The sequence below is a fragment of the Bos javanicus genome, chromosome 10, assembly GCF_032452875.1.
Source record: "Bos javanicus breed banteng chromosome 10, ARS-OSU_banteng_1.0, whole genome shotgun sequence".
NCBI lineage: Eukaryota > Metazoa > Chordata > Mammalia > Artiodactyla > Bovidae > Bos > Bos javanicus.
The window spans coordinates 49,259,589-49,277,093 of NC_083877.1; the positions used below are offsets into that span (position 1 = coordinate 49,259,589).

The window sequence follows — 17,505 nt, forward strand, 5'->3', positions numbered from 1 at the left end:
AAGGAGCTCACAATCCCTGGGGCCTATGACTTTGTTTTGTATGTTATGCAAAAATTTTAGAATTTAATGAGATGTCACAAATACAGTACCATAGCAAGTAATAAGAAACTACCCTGGTGTATACCAAATAAGATTTTTTAATTTTGTTGTTTGTATGTTAATCATTGTTTTTTAGATAAACACCTTTAAAAATAGAAATGAATATGGTACAAATATGCTAGAATTTCCCATTTTAGGAATGGCCAGCTGCAGGTGCTATTTGATTAGATTGTTCTGTTGTAAGTTCCTAGAGATATGCTCGTTTATGTTTCTTGCTATAAAATATGTTCAAATGCAACACAGATGCTCTTCTATACCGTTGACATGGTGAAACCAAGTGTGGTTCAGGGCCTTTGCATTGCCTTTGCATTGCATTATAGACCTTGGAACTGTCCTTTTCTATAGAATCCTACTAATTTTTGGCATCCCTAGATTAATGGGTCTCAGTGTATTTAATTTTTAAATTGTTTCCTTCAACCAGCATTTATTTGATGCTTACTAGATGGAAAGCCTTGACAACAGTATGTTAGTCTGTAAGTTAATTACAATATGGAAAATCATATATAACCTTACAGGTGGTTTTAGTAGAGGCACACTATTGATCACATTTGCCAAATAAACAAAAATAGTTGGATAATCAGTCTTTGTAGTGTTTTTTGGCCGAGCACAATAGTGAATGAGACAAAAATAAGTTGAGAAGCATTTTCTTTGAGCAATCAAACAGCTTAATGTATGCCACAGAGCCTAAGATGAGTACTAAAAGAAAAAACAAAGCTGATTATTGAAATTGGAGAATTTCAAAATGGGCCTAGCTTAAAAACTGTACAAGAAATAAAACATCTAAACTCATACATCTGGTTCAGTTCAGTTCAGTCGCTCAGTCATGTCCGACTCTTTGCGACCCCACGAATCACAGCATGCCAGGCCTCCCTGTCCATCACCAACTCCCGGAGTTCACTCAAACTCATGTCCATCGAGTCGGTGATGCCATCCAGCCATCTCATCCTCTGTCGTCTCCTTCTCCTCCTGCCCCCAATCCCTCCCAGCATCAGGGTCTTTCCAGTGAGTCAACTCTTTGCATGAGGTGGCCAACGTATTGAAGTTTCAGCCTCAGCATCAGTCCTTCCAAAGAACACCCAGGACTGATCTCCTTTAGCATGAACTGGTTGGATCTCCTTGCAATCCAAGGGACTCTCAAGAGTCTTCTCCAACACCACAGTTCAAAAGCATCAATTCTTCGGCGCTCAGCTTTCTTCACAGTCCAACTCTCACATCCATACATGACCACTGGAAAAACCATAGCCTTGACTAGACGGACCTTGGTTGGCAAAGTAATGTCTCTGCTTTTGAATATGCTATCTAGGTTGGTCATAACTTTCCTTCCAAGGAGTAAGCTTCTTTTAATTTCATGGCTGCATGAAGTTAAAATATTAAGAGGTGATTTTCTGGGAAAGGAGAGGTCAGGGACATGTAGTTTTAAATTGCAGTTATAATTGCTTGTTAATCTAGCCTGATATTTCAGTTGTCAAATCCAAGTAAATTACTTTGTTTTTCAGGGATGTTTCACCAAAAAATGGTCTTAAGACATTTTTTTCTCGAGAAAATTATAAAGATCAGTCCATGGCTCCAAGTTTAAAAGAACTATGTATTTTATCTAGCAGGTAATATGCTTATTTATTTGGTTATTTATATCCATATTTGATATTTTTCTGATACTTGAAGTTTTATATCTGTCTATATCCACTATGAAACATTTGAATTATAGGAATGTAAAAATTAGAAAATAGAAGAACTTAGTATCCTCAAAAGACCACTCTTTGGTGTACATATGTAACATCTTTTAAGACCTTTCTCTACACGTGAACAGATGCATATTAAAATGGGGAGAGTTCCCTGGATATCCAGTGATTAGGATTCCATGCTTTTGCTGCTGAGGGCCTGGGTTCAATCCCTTGTCAGGGAACAAGCCATGCAGTATGTGGCCCAAAAAAGAGGGGGAGTGGGGGTGGAAATCACACTATAAATACTATAAACACTATAAAACTTTTGCAATTTGTTTTTTTCATTTAACATAATACTTCAGGTATTTTGTGCCCCTATATTACCTCAGTCTTCTTATGGCTACATATTACTTTACAGAGATACTTTTAATTCTTTTAGTTAGTTTTACATTGTAAAATGTTTGTGCAGTTTTAAACAGTAACATTTATAAATTTCTTGTAATTATTTCTATAAGATAAATTTATAGAAATTGAATTATTTGGGCGGATACTATAAACATTTTGTATTTTAATAGATACCACCAAATTGCCATAGATGTCATACGTCCAAATTTCTGGTATGAAAATGTGTATTGTGACAGTAATAATTTCCCCTTCTCACTGCTTACCTGCCTATAACAGCTCTTCTTTCCTTTGTGATTGGCTGCTTCTACTCTATTGTGGATGAATCTTAAAGTTGAGTCATGAAGTTTACTAGAAAGAAGTGATAATATGCCAGATGAAGAATTGGGGAGCTCCCTTAGGAGAGCTCAATGTCTACTTTCATCTTTCTCCACTCCTTTTGCAATGGAGGAAACATATTTCCACTCTCTGCATGGAATGGGACCCCATCTTTTCTACTTTTTCAATATCCTGTCAATTAGCATCCCCTGTTACTCCCACTTCTCTCTTTTGTTTTTGGGTGGGGGATACTTTGGTCAAGTGGTGCAAACTTGCAGGATCTTAGTTCTTCAACCAGGGATCAAACCAATGCCCCCTACAGTGGAAGCTCAGTCCTAACCACTAGACCATCAGGTCTTTGTTCCCTCTTTCTTCTCTCTTGATCAGTATTTAAGCATGCTCAAGTTTGTCCTGTCTCAATCCCTGAATTTCACGTTCCCTCCTAGTTAGTTTGTTACCTCTTCTCTCATTTGTACTTAGACTTCTTTGTGCTTGTATATGCTTGCTGGGAGGACATGAGGGACAAAAAAGCTGTAAGACCTACAGAAAACAGTTAACAAGATAGCATTACCAAAAATTACTTTAAATGGATTAAATGCTTCAGCCAAAAGACAGATTTGGAGCATCTATTTGAGAAACAGAATGGGGGGGGGGGGGGCGGGGAGAACACCTTCCCTTTACTGCACATCCCATTGCACTTGCTTTCACTAAACATCTCACTACGATCTGTCTCCTACCCTCACTAGGCTGTTAAAACTACTCCTCTAAAGATAATGAGCTATTTTCTATGGAGATATCTCACTCTCTAATTTTCCTTCTAGTTTTCTGGTGACTGTGGTATTTCTTAGTGGGATCAATTCATTACTACCACTGATGTTCATTTAGGCTGTTTTCATTCCTTTACTATTACAAACAGCATCCTTTTTATATACATGCTGCTATAAGGATAAGTTCCTATGAAAGGAAGAGGCGTGTGTGATTTTAATTTTTATAGATATTGCCAGATTGCCATTAAAAACATTAAACAAGTCCTTTTTTGATTCCATCAGATAAATAGATAAGTTCAAATAAAGGCAAGCAGAAATTGTATTAATAAGACATTTTCAGAATTGCGTTAAAGAGGCAGTTTCAGGAGCAACATTTCTTGCCAAAGTGCAAGAAATTATTGTCTTTGCAAGTGTCAACTACAAAAGGTTAAGACTGTAAATTCCTTATCAGTGTGCATCTATGAATATTTTTCAGAAGCTATTTCTGTTATCCAACTTGTACCACTTCTTGGAGATAACTAACTTCTTAAAACTTATTACCAGTTAAACAATTGCCTTTGTTTATTTGAATCTAAGAATGCCTACCAATACTCATGTCCTGAGATTTAGTGCACATATATCTTTACTCATAAAAAAAAACTCACTTTTATTAATTTTTATCTCAGCCTCATCTTTCGAGACTAAAAATTTCCAGTATTAGTCTTATTCATTCTGCTTCTTAAATATTTTATGATTCTTTGTCAATCTGGTTCTGTTCAGCATATCCCAAGTGTGGGTTATAGTCTGAAATATGTAAAGGAGAGGACATATTACTGGAAGCTGAGTACACTTAACTCCTAAAATCTTTTTTTCTTATAGTAAGGATGAATTTTCAGACTATATTTAATTACCAGTTTTCTTGATGGAAAAAAAACTAGAAAGAATGTAAATTTATTAGTCCTAATTTTGCAATTTTTTATGTTCTATAAACAACATATTTGGGAAAATAGTGATACCTCTGTTTATGCTACTTTCAACAACATGAGGTTTTTATTCAACGCTTCTCCCGCCACTAAAAGGTAAAAATTTGCCTTTAAAAAAATTAGTTTCTGGTTATAGATATTTATAACTGAGTTTTAAGGCAGCAAAAGGGAAAGTAGCTTCAAATACAAAAAAAGAAGAAAAAATTTTAACATGTTTAATGTACATAAGTAAGTCAAATTCAGTGGGTACAGGTAGACTTGAGATGGGAGCTAGAAGTACCATTTCCAAATGCTACTTAAAGAAGCTACCCAAACCAGGAGACTTTAAAGCATAGGAAGCAAAAAGTTTTGAATTCTGCCTTTTTTTCATGGAAACTTAAGGTAAAAAAGGAGAATGGGTAGTTGACAAAATGAAGGAAGAAAACTTCAAACTATCAACTTAAATTAAATATAATGCTGTAAATGTGGATAGAGAAACCCTGTCAGATGCTTTTGGCTTGCGCCCTGATGAAGATTTTGACAGCAGTGCACACAGAAATGATCTTGATGCACTGCCATTTCATTCTTTGCTGAATGTAGCCAATTTAAACTGCTAGAATTTCTTGACATTTCTACGCTGGCATATCTGAGTCAGCATCTTGTTGCTGCAGCAGCTTAATTAAATTTGCCAGTTGGTGCCACAAGGACAGACATGTTCTCATATTCAGAGAGACAGCTGTGAAGCAGTATTGTTAAGAGTTGCGGACACAATACTGTTAGGTTTGAATAGCTCTCAAGACATTTTCTAGTGAGAAATCAATTTTCTGTAATACATTTCTCCCAAGATCAGCAGTTAATATTCATTTTGTTAACCTAAAATATGCTTATTTTTATACAGTTATTGGAGAAACTTTAGTAGCTAAGTATGTCTTCACCTCTATTATTTTCAGAGCCAATCTAAGCATCCTTATTTTAATTTCCAATATTCTTTTTCTGTTCACTAACCTGCTCTCTTGATTAGTTTTCCATACAGTTTAGTTCTAAAAGAGTAGTCTTGAATACTTTGCTTACTGGGGGGACTCTTAAGTCTTTTTTTTTTTTTTTTAAGAATTTTGAAATTTTTACCATATTTATTCTAGTATTTTAAAGGTGATCTAAAACACATTAGTGGTAGTTTTAGATGGGGTTTGTCTCACCCTTCATCCAGACACTGATATTGGTAATTCTCAGACTTACGAGGCTGAAACTCTCCTACTTTGCGTGACAAATGTTAATAAGAAATAAGACACCTCTTTGCTATGAATTGAAATTCATAGATATTAGTAGCCACAGACATAATACTTTAAAATAATGCCTTATATGAAATAAAAGGAAAATCATTTTTATCATGTACTATAGTAGATGCTACTGCAGTGGAAAATTTAATGAAGTACTCAGATGCACCAGCTGACATGAGTAAAATTGGATTTAAGATAAACTGTATCACAAAAAAATCATAAGAATAAAAGTAAAATTTATTGCTGGATAAATAATAATAATACAATAATAATAACAGACCACACTTATTTGTATATGAGAAGGGAAAGTTTGAAATGACCTCTGAATGTTGTGCAGGACACTACCACACATTATAAAAATCTAGTATTCCTGACCTCTAAATGCCTTCTATTCTTCTATTTTGGGACAACCCAGATACATGCACAGGATTTCAGAATGCTCTGAGGGTTAATACTGTTAGATTGAAAATCATTGCTCTGGATCTTTCTTTCCCCTCCCCTTTCTTCCTCTTAATCCCTGATTTCCATATCCTTAGGATTCTCCCCAGTCACCTAGTCAATATGTTCAGTTTGGAAACCCAAGGTCTCCATAGTCACATTGTATTGATGTACGTATTTACTTCTCTTTCTTCCCCATCCATTTGCCTGATCCACTTGATTATAAAATCCTAGAGAGTAGAGACTTATCGCACTCAGTGTTGGTTGTATGGTTGTATGTCTACTACCCAGCATAGGGCTGGCGTGTGGTAGTCACTCAAAATAAGTACTAATGAATGGAGGAATGAAGAATGAATCAGCAGACATTCATCCTATCATTAGTTTCCCTTCCTTTTGGTTATTGTTGTTTAGTTTGGAACCAAATCATAGGTAGGGTACAGTTACTGTGGTGGAAATTAAAGTTGCAGAGGCTAAGAAAATGTAGTTTTGTGTGTGTAATTTAAGACTCTTATGAAAAATGTAGATTATAACACTGAATAGCAATAACAGAGACAGAATATGTACCAGGTAAGAAATTTGTGTTCATGAACCTTAACTGGGTTAATAAGGTGATTTTTTTTTTTTTTAATTGGGGGTAGCGTTTTAGAAATAAATATGGTAACAGGTTCTCTGGAGAAGGCAATGGCACCCCACTCCAGCACTCATGCCTGGAAAATCCCATGGACGTAGGAACCTGGTGGGCCGCAGTCCATGGGGTCGCTAAGAGTTGGACAAGACTGAGCGACTTCACTTTCACTTTTCACTTTCATGCTTTGGAGAGGGAAATGGCAACCCACTCCAGTGTTCTTGCCTGGAGAATCCCAGGGACGGGGGAGCCTGGTGGGCTGCCGTCTATGGAGTTGCACAGAGTTGGACACGACTGAAGCAACTTAGCAGCAGCAGCAGCAGCAGCACGCCAAGATTTCCTGTATTCATACAAGACATTTCTATCGACTCAGCCACGTGCATGAGTGATAGAGGATTATACAACTTTTTTCAAACAACTATTGCTTCCATAGAATATATCCACATAGTGTTCAGACTTTCTTTTTAATTCTTGAGATAATAAATGCAGAGGAAACCAGAAAATTTAGAATCTCAATGAATTTGTGAACTGCAAGTTTGTGACCTCATCCTATCCTGTTCCTCTTGGCTTTTGTTCACTACATTAACTGATATATCTTATTGAAGAATTTAAGTATTAAAAAGCAACTTGCATTGTAATAAAATGTAAATCCAAAATACCTGCATATGTAATTGGCAAGAGTGATTAACTAACCCCTCTTCAATAAAGGGGAGAAACTTCCAAACTGAATAACTTGTTTCAGGATATGCCTCTTCCTCTCCATCAGATAATTGAAGGTAGACTTGTGATATGATCCTATCCTACAGAATACTTAATTTATACTAAATGGCTAAATATCAAAATGCAGGTGGCAGAGTTAGATAATAATCCAGAATTTAGTCTGTTAATCACTCTATATTCTCCCTGGTGATTGAGAATCATGAAGTTTCATGATAGTAATCTTCTTATGAAAAGCACATATTTGTAAACTGTATTTTTTTTTTCCAGACGTATAGGAGAAAATTTGAATGCCTCAGCAGGTTCTGTAGAAAATGAGCCGACAGTTAATTCAGCAGCTCAAGCAAAGGAAAAAGTTAAAACCACAGTTGGAATGGTTCTTCTTCCAAAACCAAGAGTTCCTTATCCTCGTTTCTCTCGTTTCTCACAGAGAGAACAGAGAAATTATGTGGATTTATTGGTTAAATATGCAAAAGTCCCTCCAAATTCCAAAACTGTTGGAATAAATAAAAATGACTACTTGCAGTACTTGGTACGTATTCTGTTCTTCAACTTCCATAAAAAATATTTAAAAGTTAGGAAGTATTTTAAATTTGTTTTTAGGTACAATAAATATTATTAATAAAAATTAAAAATAAAAGGAATTTAATTGACAGAATATTAATGCTTTAATTCTGTTCTTTATTCTATTATAGTTAAGGCATTTTGCTCTAGTTCTGAGTATATTTCACCCTAGTTCACGTTAAGTACTAGTAGTAGAACTTTACCTTGAATCACTTTAAAATTTTTGTGTAATCATTACTTTAGTTAAGTAGTTTCCGAATTCTCAGTTATGTGTTGCTGTGTTGAACATCACTGTTGCAAACTCATTGTTCATATCTGTGATCATTTCCTTGAGATAAATTCTTAGAAATATAATTACAAGATGAAAAACTATACATGTTCTTAAGGCTTTGAGCTGCAGTTATACATGAGCAAATCGTTCTGCAATAATTTTAAACCAATTTGTATATACCACTATTGTACAAAGGTTTTTCCAGAATATCTTCACTAATACTGAACATATGGGGAAAAAATGGCAATCTCTTGCTTTATATTATAGTGGTTACTAATGAAAATAAACACTTTGCATGTGTTTATAAGCCATTTCTAATTCTTGTTTTGTAACTTGCCTATTCATATGTGTGCTTATTTTTCCATTTGAGTGTCCCTTTTTATGTTAATTCAGAACATTTTATTAAATTAATGTATTTCTGAAATTATTTAAAATTAATGTATTTCTGTAATTCTGTATTAATGTAATTTCTGATTGTAGTGTTAGTCATCAGCTTTTCTCTTTTTGCACAGTTAACTGTTTTGTGATTTCTGCTTTGGATATGATAATTTAAGTTCAAATTATTAATGCATTGATTGAGAAGTGATTGTTTTTAACTAGGCGTCTTATTCCAAGATGTGTCTATTTCTTTTTTCAAAATCAGGAAATGAAAAAACATGTGAATGAAGAAGTTACAGAATTCCTAAAATTTTTGCAGAATTCTGCAAAGAAATGTGCCCAGGATTATAATATGCTTTCTGACGATGCTTGTCTCGTCACAGAGGTAAAGAAAAGTCACATTTATTTAAGCTGCCAAGTGATAGGCAATAGCAGCATTTTAAAATGTGTGATGATTTTCCAAAAGTATATATTAATGTTGTCAAATTAGAGACCAAATTGTATATAGGTCTTTTATTCATCATGTATTTAAGTGATGGAAATACTAGAAATAATAACACCTCAAAATCAGACACTACAGTATATTCATATATTTTCTTTTAATGATCTAGCTACTGTATTTGAGTTGTATTTTACTCGTATGGATGATTTAATGTGATGAACTGATTTGCCTTAGGAGAGAATGGGGTTTAAGGGGTTATCTTAGTCCTTAAAAATCTGAATGATCCTTTAGAACTGAATCATAAATTTGTGTTCACTATCCTCATGGTAAACAGCCACCAGATGATAAATTTCATCAGATAATTTTTTTATTATTATATTTAAATTATTCATGCAGATATATTAGCAAAAATAAAAAAGCATGGAAATCGCTCTGCCTTGCAACCAACCTCCCATCATTTAGTGGACACAGTAAAAATTTAGAGTTGTAGTATTCATCTAAACATATCAACCCTAGTCTGAATTATTTTTAAGCCTTTAAAACTAGTCTCTGTACAAATCAATGTGATACACTTAATAGTATTGAAATCTACACTTAAAAATGGTTAAAATGTAGATTTTAAGGGTATTTTACCACTTTTATAAAATAAACATGTTTATTAACAAAGTACATTATTTGATAGCTAGCAATCAGCTTTAAGTCTTTTTACCCAGATTGACTTGGCAGCACATTGTCTTGTTACGTTTTATATCTCACCCCAAAGACTCACTGATATTTAACTAATTTTTTATTGTTTTCAAATTTTAATTTTATGGTATGAAATGTACCTATGGGAAAGTATTTAGAACAAATATATATAGCTTTCCAACAAATAATTACATAGTGAACACCTTTGTGACTCTTCCAAGTCAAGAAATAAAATGTTACCATTAACCTGAAAGCCCTCTGTGTATCCCTCCTAAAGAGTGTTTTCCCTTGTTGAAGAAATAATCACTGTGCCAAGTGACTTCTTTGATAATTTCCATGCCTTAAAAAAAATTTTTTTTGGTCGTTCAGGCTTTCTTTTGTCTGTTTTTGAATTTTATGTGAATTATTATTTTTTAATATTTATGTATTTACTTATCTGGCTGCGTTGAGTCTTAGTTGTGGCACATGGGATCTCTGTTGTGTCATGTGGGATCTTTCATGGCAGGGCACAGACTCTCTAGTTGTGGCACATAGGCTCCAGAGTGTGCTGACCTCTGTACTTGTGGCGTGTAGGCTTGGTTTCTCCATGGCCTGTAGGGTCTTAGTTCTCTGACTAGGGATCAAACTCACATACCCTGCGTTGCAAGGTGTTTTCTTAACCAGTGGACCACCTGGGGAGTCCCCCCTTTTGTACTATGTGAACAAAATTCTTGCTTTACTCAATAGTATGTTAGTGAGTTTCACGTATATATATGTGTGTAGTTGTATTTCATTCATTTTCATTTCTGTACATTTACGAATGCACATAAATAGTATATTCTGTTGATCAACATTTGGGCTGTTTGTACAGAGAATAGACTTACAGACTTGGGGAGAGGGGAGGAGAGGGTGAGATGTATGGAAAGAGTAACATGGAAACTTACATTACCATATGTAAAATAGATAGCCAACAGGAATTTGCTCTGTGGCTCAGGAAACTCAAACAGGGACTCTGTATCAACCTAGATGGGCGGGATAGGGAGGGAGATAGGAGGGAGGCTCAAAAGGCAGGGGATATATGTATACCTATGGCTGATTCATATTGAGGTTTGCCAGAAAACAACAAAATTCTGTAAAGCAATTATCCTTCAATTAAAAAATAAATAAATTTTTAAAAATTGGGACTGTTTCTAGATTTGAGCTATTCAAGGCAGTGCCCCTGTGAAAATTGTCAATACATGTCTCTTTGCACATGTGCACACATTTCTACTGGATATGTGATTAGGAATGAAATTGTGGGTATAGAATAGGCACATCTTCAACTTCAATAGATAATGTTAGACTGTTTTCCAAACTGGTTACGCTACTTTACATTCTACCTATCAGGTTTTGAGAAGTTTTCACTCTACATTCTCAACAAATTGATACTTAGTCATGTTAGTTTTAATCAAGCTAGAGGATAGAGTGCTCTGTACAAAAGACTGTATATCTTTTCACGTGTCTTTTGGTCATTTCTTATGAATTGATTGGTCAGGTTTTTCCCTTTATTCTATTGTATTTTCCCTTTTTGTTACTAATCTGTGGGAGTTTTTTGAATATTGTAAATATGAAAGTTTTATGGCTTGAATAGTAGTCCCTCCTTCAACTCAGTTTCACTTTCCTCAGTTTCAGTTATCCATGAGTGGAAAATTGCAGAAATAATTCATCACATATCATTTTGAGTAGCATGATGAACTCTCAGCATCCTGCTTCAGCCCACCTGGAATGTGAATCATCCTTTTGTCTAGCATCTCCCACCCATGAGTCTCTTAGTAACCACCTCGGTTATCAGATGACCGTTGAGGTAACACAGTGCTTGTGTTCAAGTCACCCTTACTTTGCTTGATAATAGCCCAGTAATGCCACTGTAGTGACGCTGGCAATTTGGGTATGTCATAAAGAAGCCACAGAGTGTTTCCTTTAAGTAAAAAGGCAAAAGTTCTCAATTTAGTAAGGAAAGAACAAAAATCATATGCTGAAGTTGCTAAAATTTACATCAGAAACAAATCTTCTATCCATGAAATTATAATGAAGGAAAAAGAAATTTGTGTTTTGTTGCCCTACCTCAAACTGCCAAAGTTACAGCTGCAGTGCTTAGTTAAGACTGAAGAGACCTTGATTTTGTAAGATATTTTGAGGGCCAAGGCTACATGCATATAACTTATTACAATATCACTATAATTCTGTTTTTTTTTTTTTTTTAGTCTCTTACTGTGCCTAATTTTTAAATTTATCATAGATATATATGGATAGGAAATAATATTTGGTTTTACCCATGATTTCAGACATCCACTGAGGGTCTTAGAGTATATCCCCCTTGGATAAAGGAAACTACTGTATACATTGGATGTTTTTTCCTTTACCTGATAAAACAGTTTCTTTTCGTCTACCAGTTACCCCCCATATTTTTTTTTCCCTTTAGCTATCTAATCAAGAACCTGGATCATTTGACCTGTAGACTTTCCTATAGTCTAGATTTTGATAATTACATATTCATAATAATCCTCAACATGTTCCTCTTTGCTCTGTATTTCTTAGAAATTGTCAACTGGATCCAAAACTTGATCAGAATTATAGTCTTGCCAAAGGGATTGAACATATTTAGATGGTGGTGTATTCTTTAATCAGTTGACATATAATGTCTGATTTTGAGATGTTAGGAGCTATTGATGTTTAATGCCTGGATTCATTGATTCACTTGGTCTGCAAAATTATAAGATTCTATTTGCATCATTTATTTTTATTCGTTAGTTGGAATAATTTTATGAAGATATTTTTCCTCATCTACTGTTTGGCTTCCCTTTTCATGTAGAAGAAAAACTGCTAGATTCTTTATCAGTTTTCAAAAACATAATTGGCCCCTTCTTACTTTACAATGGTGATCACTGTTTTTTTAAAAATATTATTAAATCATGAAGATAAGTATATTTGATGGGTTTTAGTCCACTACAATTATCCTTTTTGAAACTCAGATAATACCAGCTTTGAACAGTGATGGGTTCTTCATACTGGCTTCGAGTCATTCTAGAAGTCTTTGAAGCTTGTTTTGTACAATACCTAACTGAGCCCTGAAATCAGGAAGCTCCTAGAGCCTTAGTTTCTAGTGGTATTTCAAGACTACAGTCTGGGCACTGGGGATGCTCACTGCACCTACGTTGATCAGTGTTTCTGAGAATATTTCAGTTTATGGAGCTAGAAAAAGTATATTTTAAAGAAAAAAATGGACTTACCTGGTGGACCACTTGCTAAGATTCCATGCTCCCAATGCAGGGGGCCTGGGTTCAATCCCTAATGAAGGAACCCCATGCCACAACTAAGACCCAGCATAGCCAAATAAATAAAAGTTTTAAAAACTTTTTATTTTGTATTGGTTTATAGCCCATTAACAATGTTGTGAAGTCTCAGGTGAACAGCGAAGGGACTCAACCATCCATGTACATGTATCCATTCTCCCCCAAACTCCTCTCTTATCCAGGCTGCCACCTAACGTTGAGCAGAGTTCCATGTGCATGTTCTTGTTGCTTATCCATTTTAAATATGTCGGTGTGTACATGACCATACCGAACTACCTAACTGACCCCTATCCCTTTCAAACAGTGTATTTTCTCTGGATATATGCCCAGGAATGTGATTGTAGGGTCATATGATAATCCTGTCTCTTTTTTAAACCAACCTGCATTATTATTTTATGTGGGCAATATTTGTCTTCATTTAACTACAAATTTGGACCTTTTTTTGCCTTTCCATCTCCTCTTTTCAAATATATATTCTGAGATCCTCTTCATTATTCCTAAAATGCTTTATGTTCTAGATGTTCCTTTCGTGAAAATCTCCTGGTGGTGAACCATCTTCTTTTTTATTTACCTGGAAATATTTTTACTTTGTTCTCATTTTAATAAGATAGCTTTAGTCCATACATGGTTCTAAGTTGACAGTTTGTTTTATTTCTCAGTGTTTGATGATATAATTCTCCTGTTTCTGGCTCATGTATTATTGAAAAATATATTGTTTAATTGTCAATTTCTTTTACGGAATTTGTCTTTTCTCTCTGATTGCTTTTTATTTTTGATATATTACAGTGTCATTACAATGTACTTTATAAAAAGAAAATTCTACTTGGTTCATTGTGTCTCTTTATCTGTATATTTAAATTCATAATCAATTCTTTAAAATTCTCAGCCATTTTCTTTTTTTTTTAAACTTTACAATATTGTATTGGTTTTGCCATACATCAACATGAATCCACCATGGGTATACACGTGTTCCCCATCCTGAACTCCCCTCCCACCTCCTTCAGCCATTTTCAATTAATTGCTTCTTTTTCATTTTCTCAAGTCTTTTTTTGGGATTCCCAAACTTATTAGGTTTCAGTCTGTCTTATATTTCTCTTTTTTTGGTGTGGTAAAATATATAACAAAATTTACCATTTTAACCATTTTTAAGGATCGTTCAGTAGCATTAAATACTTGAACACTGTTGTGAATAGATTTTCATCATTTATTCCCAAACTATTCCATCTTCTCAAACTGAAACTATATTCATTAAATAACTCATCATTTGCCCTCCACAGTCCCTTACAACCACCATTCTACTTTTTATTTCTATGAATTTAACTTCACTAGGTACCTTATAAAAGTGGGTCATTACAGTGTTTGTCCTTTTGTGATTGGTTTATTTTACTTAGCATAATGCCTTCAGAATTCAACCATGTTGTAGCTTGTGTCAGAATTTCCTTACCTTTTTTAAAAAATTCATTTTAATTATGGTAAAATACATATAACATTAAATTTACTGGCTTAATCATTTTTTAAATGTGCAGTTCTATAGTATTAACTACATTCATATTTTTGTATGGCCAATCTCCAGAACTCTTTTCATCCTGTAAAACTGAAACTATCCCTGTCTCTGAACTGTTTCTATTCACAACACTTCTGAAACCATTTATGTGGGATTTTTCCCTCATACCAATCGATTCTCCAACTCTTGAGACACTGAGCCTAGAGTTTCCATGACTCACCCCTGCCTTGAGTTCATTAATTAGGTAGAATGGCTTAGAGAACACAGGAAAGTATTTTACCTGCTATTTCCAGTTTAATATAAAGAATACAACTGAGGAACAGCCAAATGGAAGAGAAAGATGCATAACGCAAGTTGTGAGGGAAGAGGCACGGAGCTTCCATGCCCTTTCCAAGCACGCTACCCTCCCAAACCTCCGTGTCTTCAACCCAGAAGCTCTCTGGATCCCATTCTTGAGATTGTTGAGGGGGGCTTCTGTGGGGATTACTTAGTGGTATGCTTGATAAAATCATTGGCTACTTGTGACTAGCTGCCTATGGGCCTTTTGTCATCTTATTAGCATAAAGAAGACATTCTTATCACTTAGGAGATTCCAAGAGCTTTAGGGGCTATGTGTCAGGAATAAGGAACAAACACAAACTAGTTCTTACTGTATCACACACCATTTATTTTCTGTCTCTAAATTTGTCTGCCGTTTAGTTCAGTCACTCAGTCATGTCCGACTCTTTGCAACCCCATGAATCCCAGCACGCCAGGCCTCCCTGTCCATCACCAACTCCCGGAGTTCACTCAAACGTCCATCAAGTCAGTGATGCCATCCAGCCATCTCATCCTCTGTCGTCCCCTTCTCCTCCTGCCCCCAATCCCTCCCAGCATCAGAGTCTTTTCCAGTGAGTCAACTCTTTGCATGAGGTGGCCAAAGTAGATACCCCCATATAAGTGGAATCATAAAGTATTTGTCTTTTTGTGATTGACTTACTTTACTTACCATAATGTCCTCAAGATTCATCCAGCTGTAGTGTGTGGCAGAACTTCCTTTCTAAGGGTGAATATTCCATTGTATGTATATGGACATTTTGTTTATCCATTGATAGACACTTGATTTGCTTCTGTTTTGAATAATGCTGCTGTGAATGTGGGTATATATATATCTGTTAAGATCTCTGCTTCTCAAGCATTAAATGTAGCACTCTGATGTTCATCTCCCTACCTAATCTTAGAACTAGTTGAGACATTTGCTCTCAAGCCACTTCATGTGTTTCTTACTGCTCACTGCTCCTGTTTTTCCTCATTATAGGTATTTGGAGTTTATTTAGTTATGATTCTTGGAGATTCTTCTCACTTTTACCAAGCCCAGCAATGCATGAAAATTGCTAGTTGTAACCTAGCCAGCATCTGTGTTATTTGGATAGGAGTGCTGTTCAAGATACTACTTTAGCATATTGCCAGAAGTAGTGTCTGTTAAATGTTAAGCTTGAAACATGTATGAAAATGTATTTTCTCTTTCTGGGGCATAATCATTTTCATCTTTCTTCGTAATGATGTGTACATGTATATGTTTTTGGTGTTTTTAATTTTCAAGATACTTTGAGTGTTAAATAATATTCGTGGGTGGGTGATGGGGATCAGCCTGAATCTCTTAACCTCATTTGTTCACTTAGTTGTTTTTCCAACGTAAGTAAATTATTAATTAAAATTTTTAAATTAAATATTTTAAATAAGATCTTTTAGTTACTTAATACCTACCAGCTGTGAAATACCTTTAATACTATATAATATATCTGTTCAGTTCAGTCACTCAGCCGTGTCTGACTCTTTGCGACCCCATTAATCACAAAATACCAGGCCTCCCTGTCCATCACCAACTCCTGGAGTCCACCCAAACCCATGTCCATTGAGTCAGTGATGCCATCCAACTATCTCATCCTCTGTCGTTCCCTTCTCCTCCTGCCCTCAATCTTTCCCAGCATCAGGGTCTTTTCAAATGAGTCAGCTCTTCGCATCAGGTGGCCAAAGTATTGGAGTTTCAGCTTCAACATCAGTCCTTCCAATGAATACCCAGGACCGATCTCATTTAGGATGGACTGGTTGGATCTCCTTATATGTAGTTCAAGGGCCTCTCAAGAGTCTTCTTCAACACCACAGTTCAAAAGCATCAATTCTTCTGCGCTCAGCTTTCTTTATAGTCCAACTCTCACATCCATATGTGACCACTGGAGAAACCATAGCCTTGACTAGAGGGACCTTTGTTGACAAAGTATTGTCTTTGCTTTTTAATATGCTGTTTAGGTTGGTCATAGCTTTCCTTCCAAGGAGTAACTTTCCTTCCTTTTAATTTCATGGCTGCAATCACCATCTGCAGTGATTTTTGGAGCCCAGAAAATAAAGTGAGCCACTGTTTCCACTGTTTCCCCATCTATTTGCCATGAAATGATGGGACCGGATGCCATGATCTTACTTTTCTGAATGTTGAGCTTTAAGCCAACTTTTTCACTCTCCTCTTTCACTTTCATCAAGAGGCTCTTTAGTTCTTATTCTTCACTTTCTGCCATAAGCGTGGTGTCATCTGCATATCTGAGGTTATTGATATTTCTCCCGGCAGTCTTGATTCCAGCCCCTGAGTATAGGTATAAAACTGTCATAGATTTACACTGAATTTTTCTTTTGCCATGATTACTGAGTAAACTTACTTAAAGACTGTGACACTCAACAGAGTTTTACCAAGAAAGATGTTTAGATAAATATCTAATCAAACAGATTCTCCATATTATCCTACATATGCCTTAACTGCAAGTAATATGTGTGTGTATGTGTGTGTTAATTGCTCAGTCACATCCAACTCTTGCTACCCCATGGACTGGAGCCTGTTCGGCTCCTCTGTCCCTGGAATTTTCCAGGCAGAAATACTGGAGTGGGTAGCCATTCCCTTCTTCAGGAGATCTTCCCAACCCAGGGCTCAAAGCCATGTCTTCTGCGTTGTAGGCATATTCTTTACCATCTGAGCCACCGGTGAAGCCCAATTGCAAATAATATCCTGAATTAAATATCAGAGTCATTATTAAAAAGCATAGAATTGAGGGGAAAACTGTGAAAGATAGTAGGG

At 35.5% G+C, this 17,505-nt stretch overlaps 1 protein-coding gene across 3 annotated transcripts in view; it reads left to right on the forward strand.

The window, feature by feature from the left end:
• The window catches only part of ICE2 (interactor of little elongation complex ELL subunit 2), a 68,977-nt gene that overhangs the window by 6,537 nt on the left and 44,935 nt on the right, over positions 1 to 17,505 (forward strand). The window contains exons 3-5 of one of the 3 annotated variants that reach the window (XM_061431120.1): positions 1,596 to 1,700; positions 7,516 to 7,777; positions 8,724 to 8,843. In XM_061431120.1, the coding sequence (XP_061287104.1) occupies positions 1,596 to 1,700; positions 7,516 to 7,777; positions 8,724 to 8,843 (487 nt within the window). Of the gene's footprint in view, positions 1 to 1,595; positions 1,701 to 7,515; positions 7,778 to 8,723; positions 8,844 to 17,505 lie in introns of those variants that run through there. The other 2 variants (XM_061431121.1, XM_061431122.1) reach the window with 2 other exon arrangements.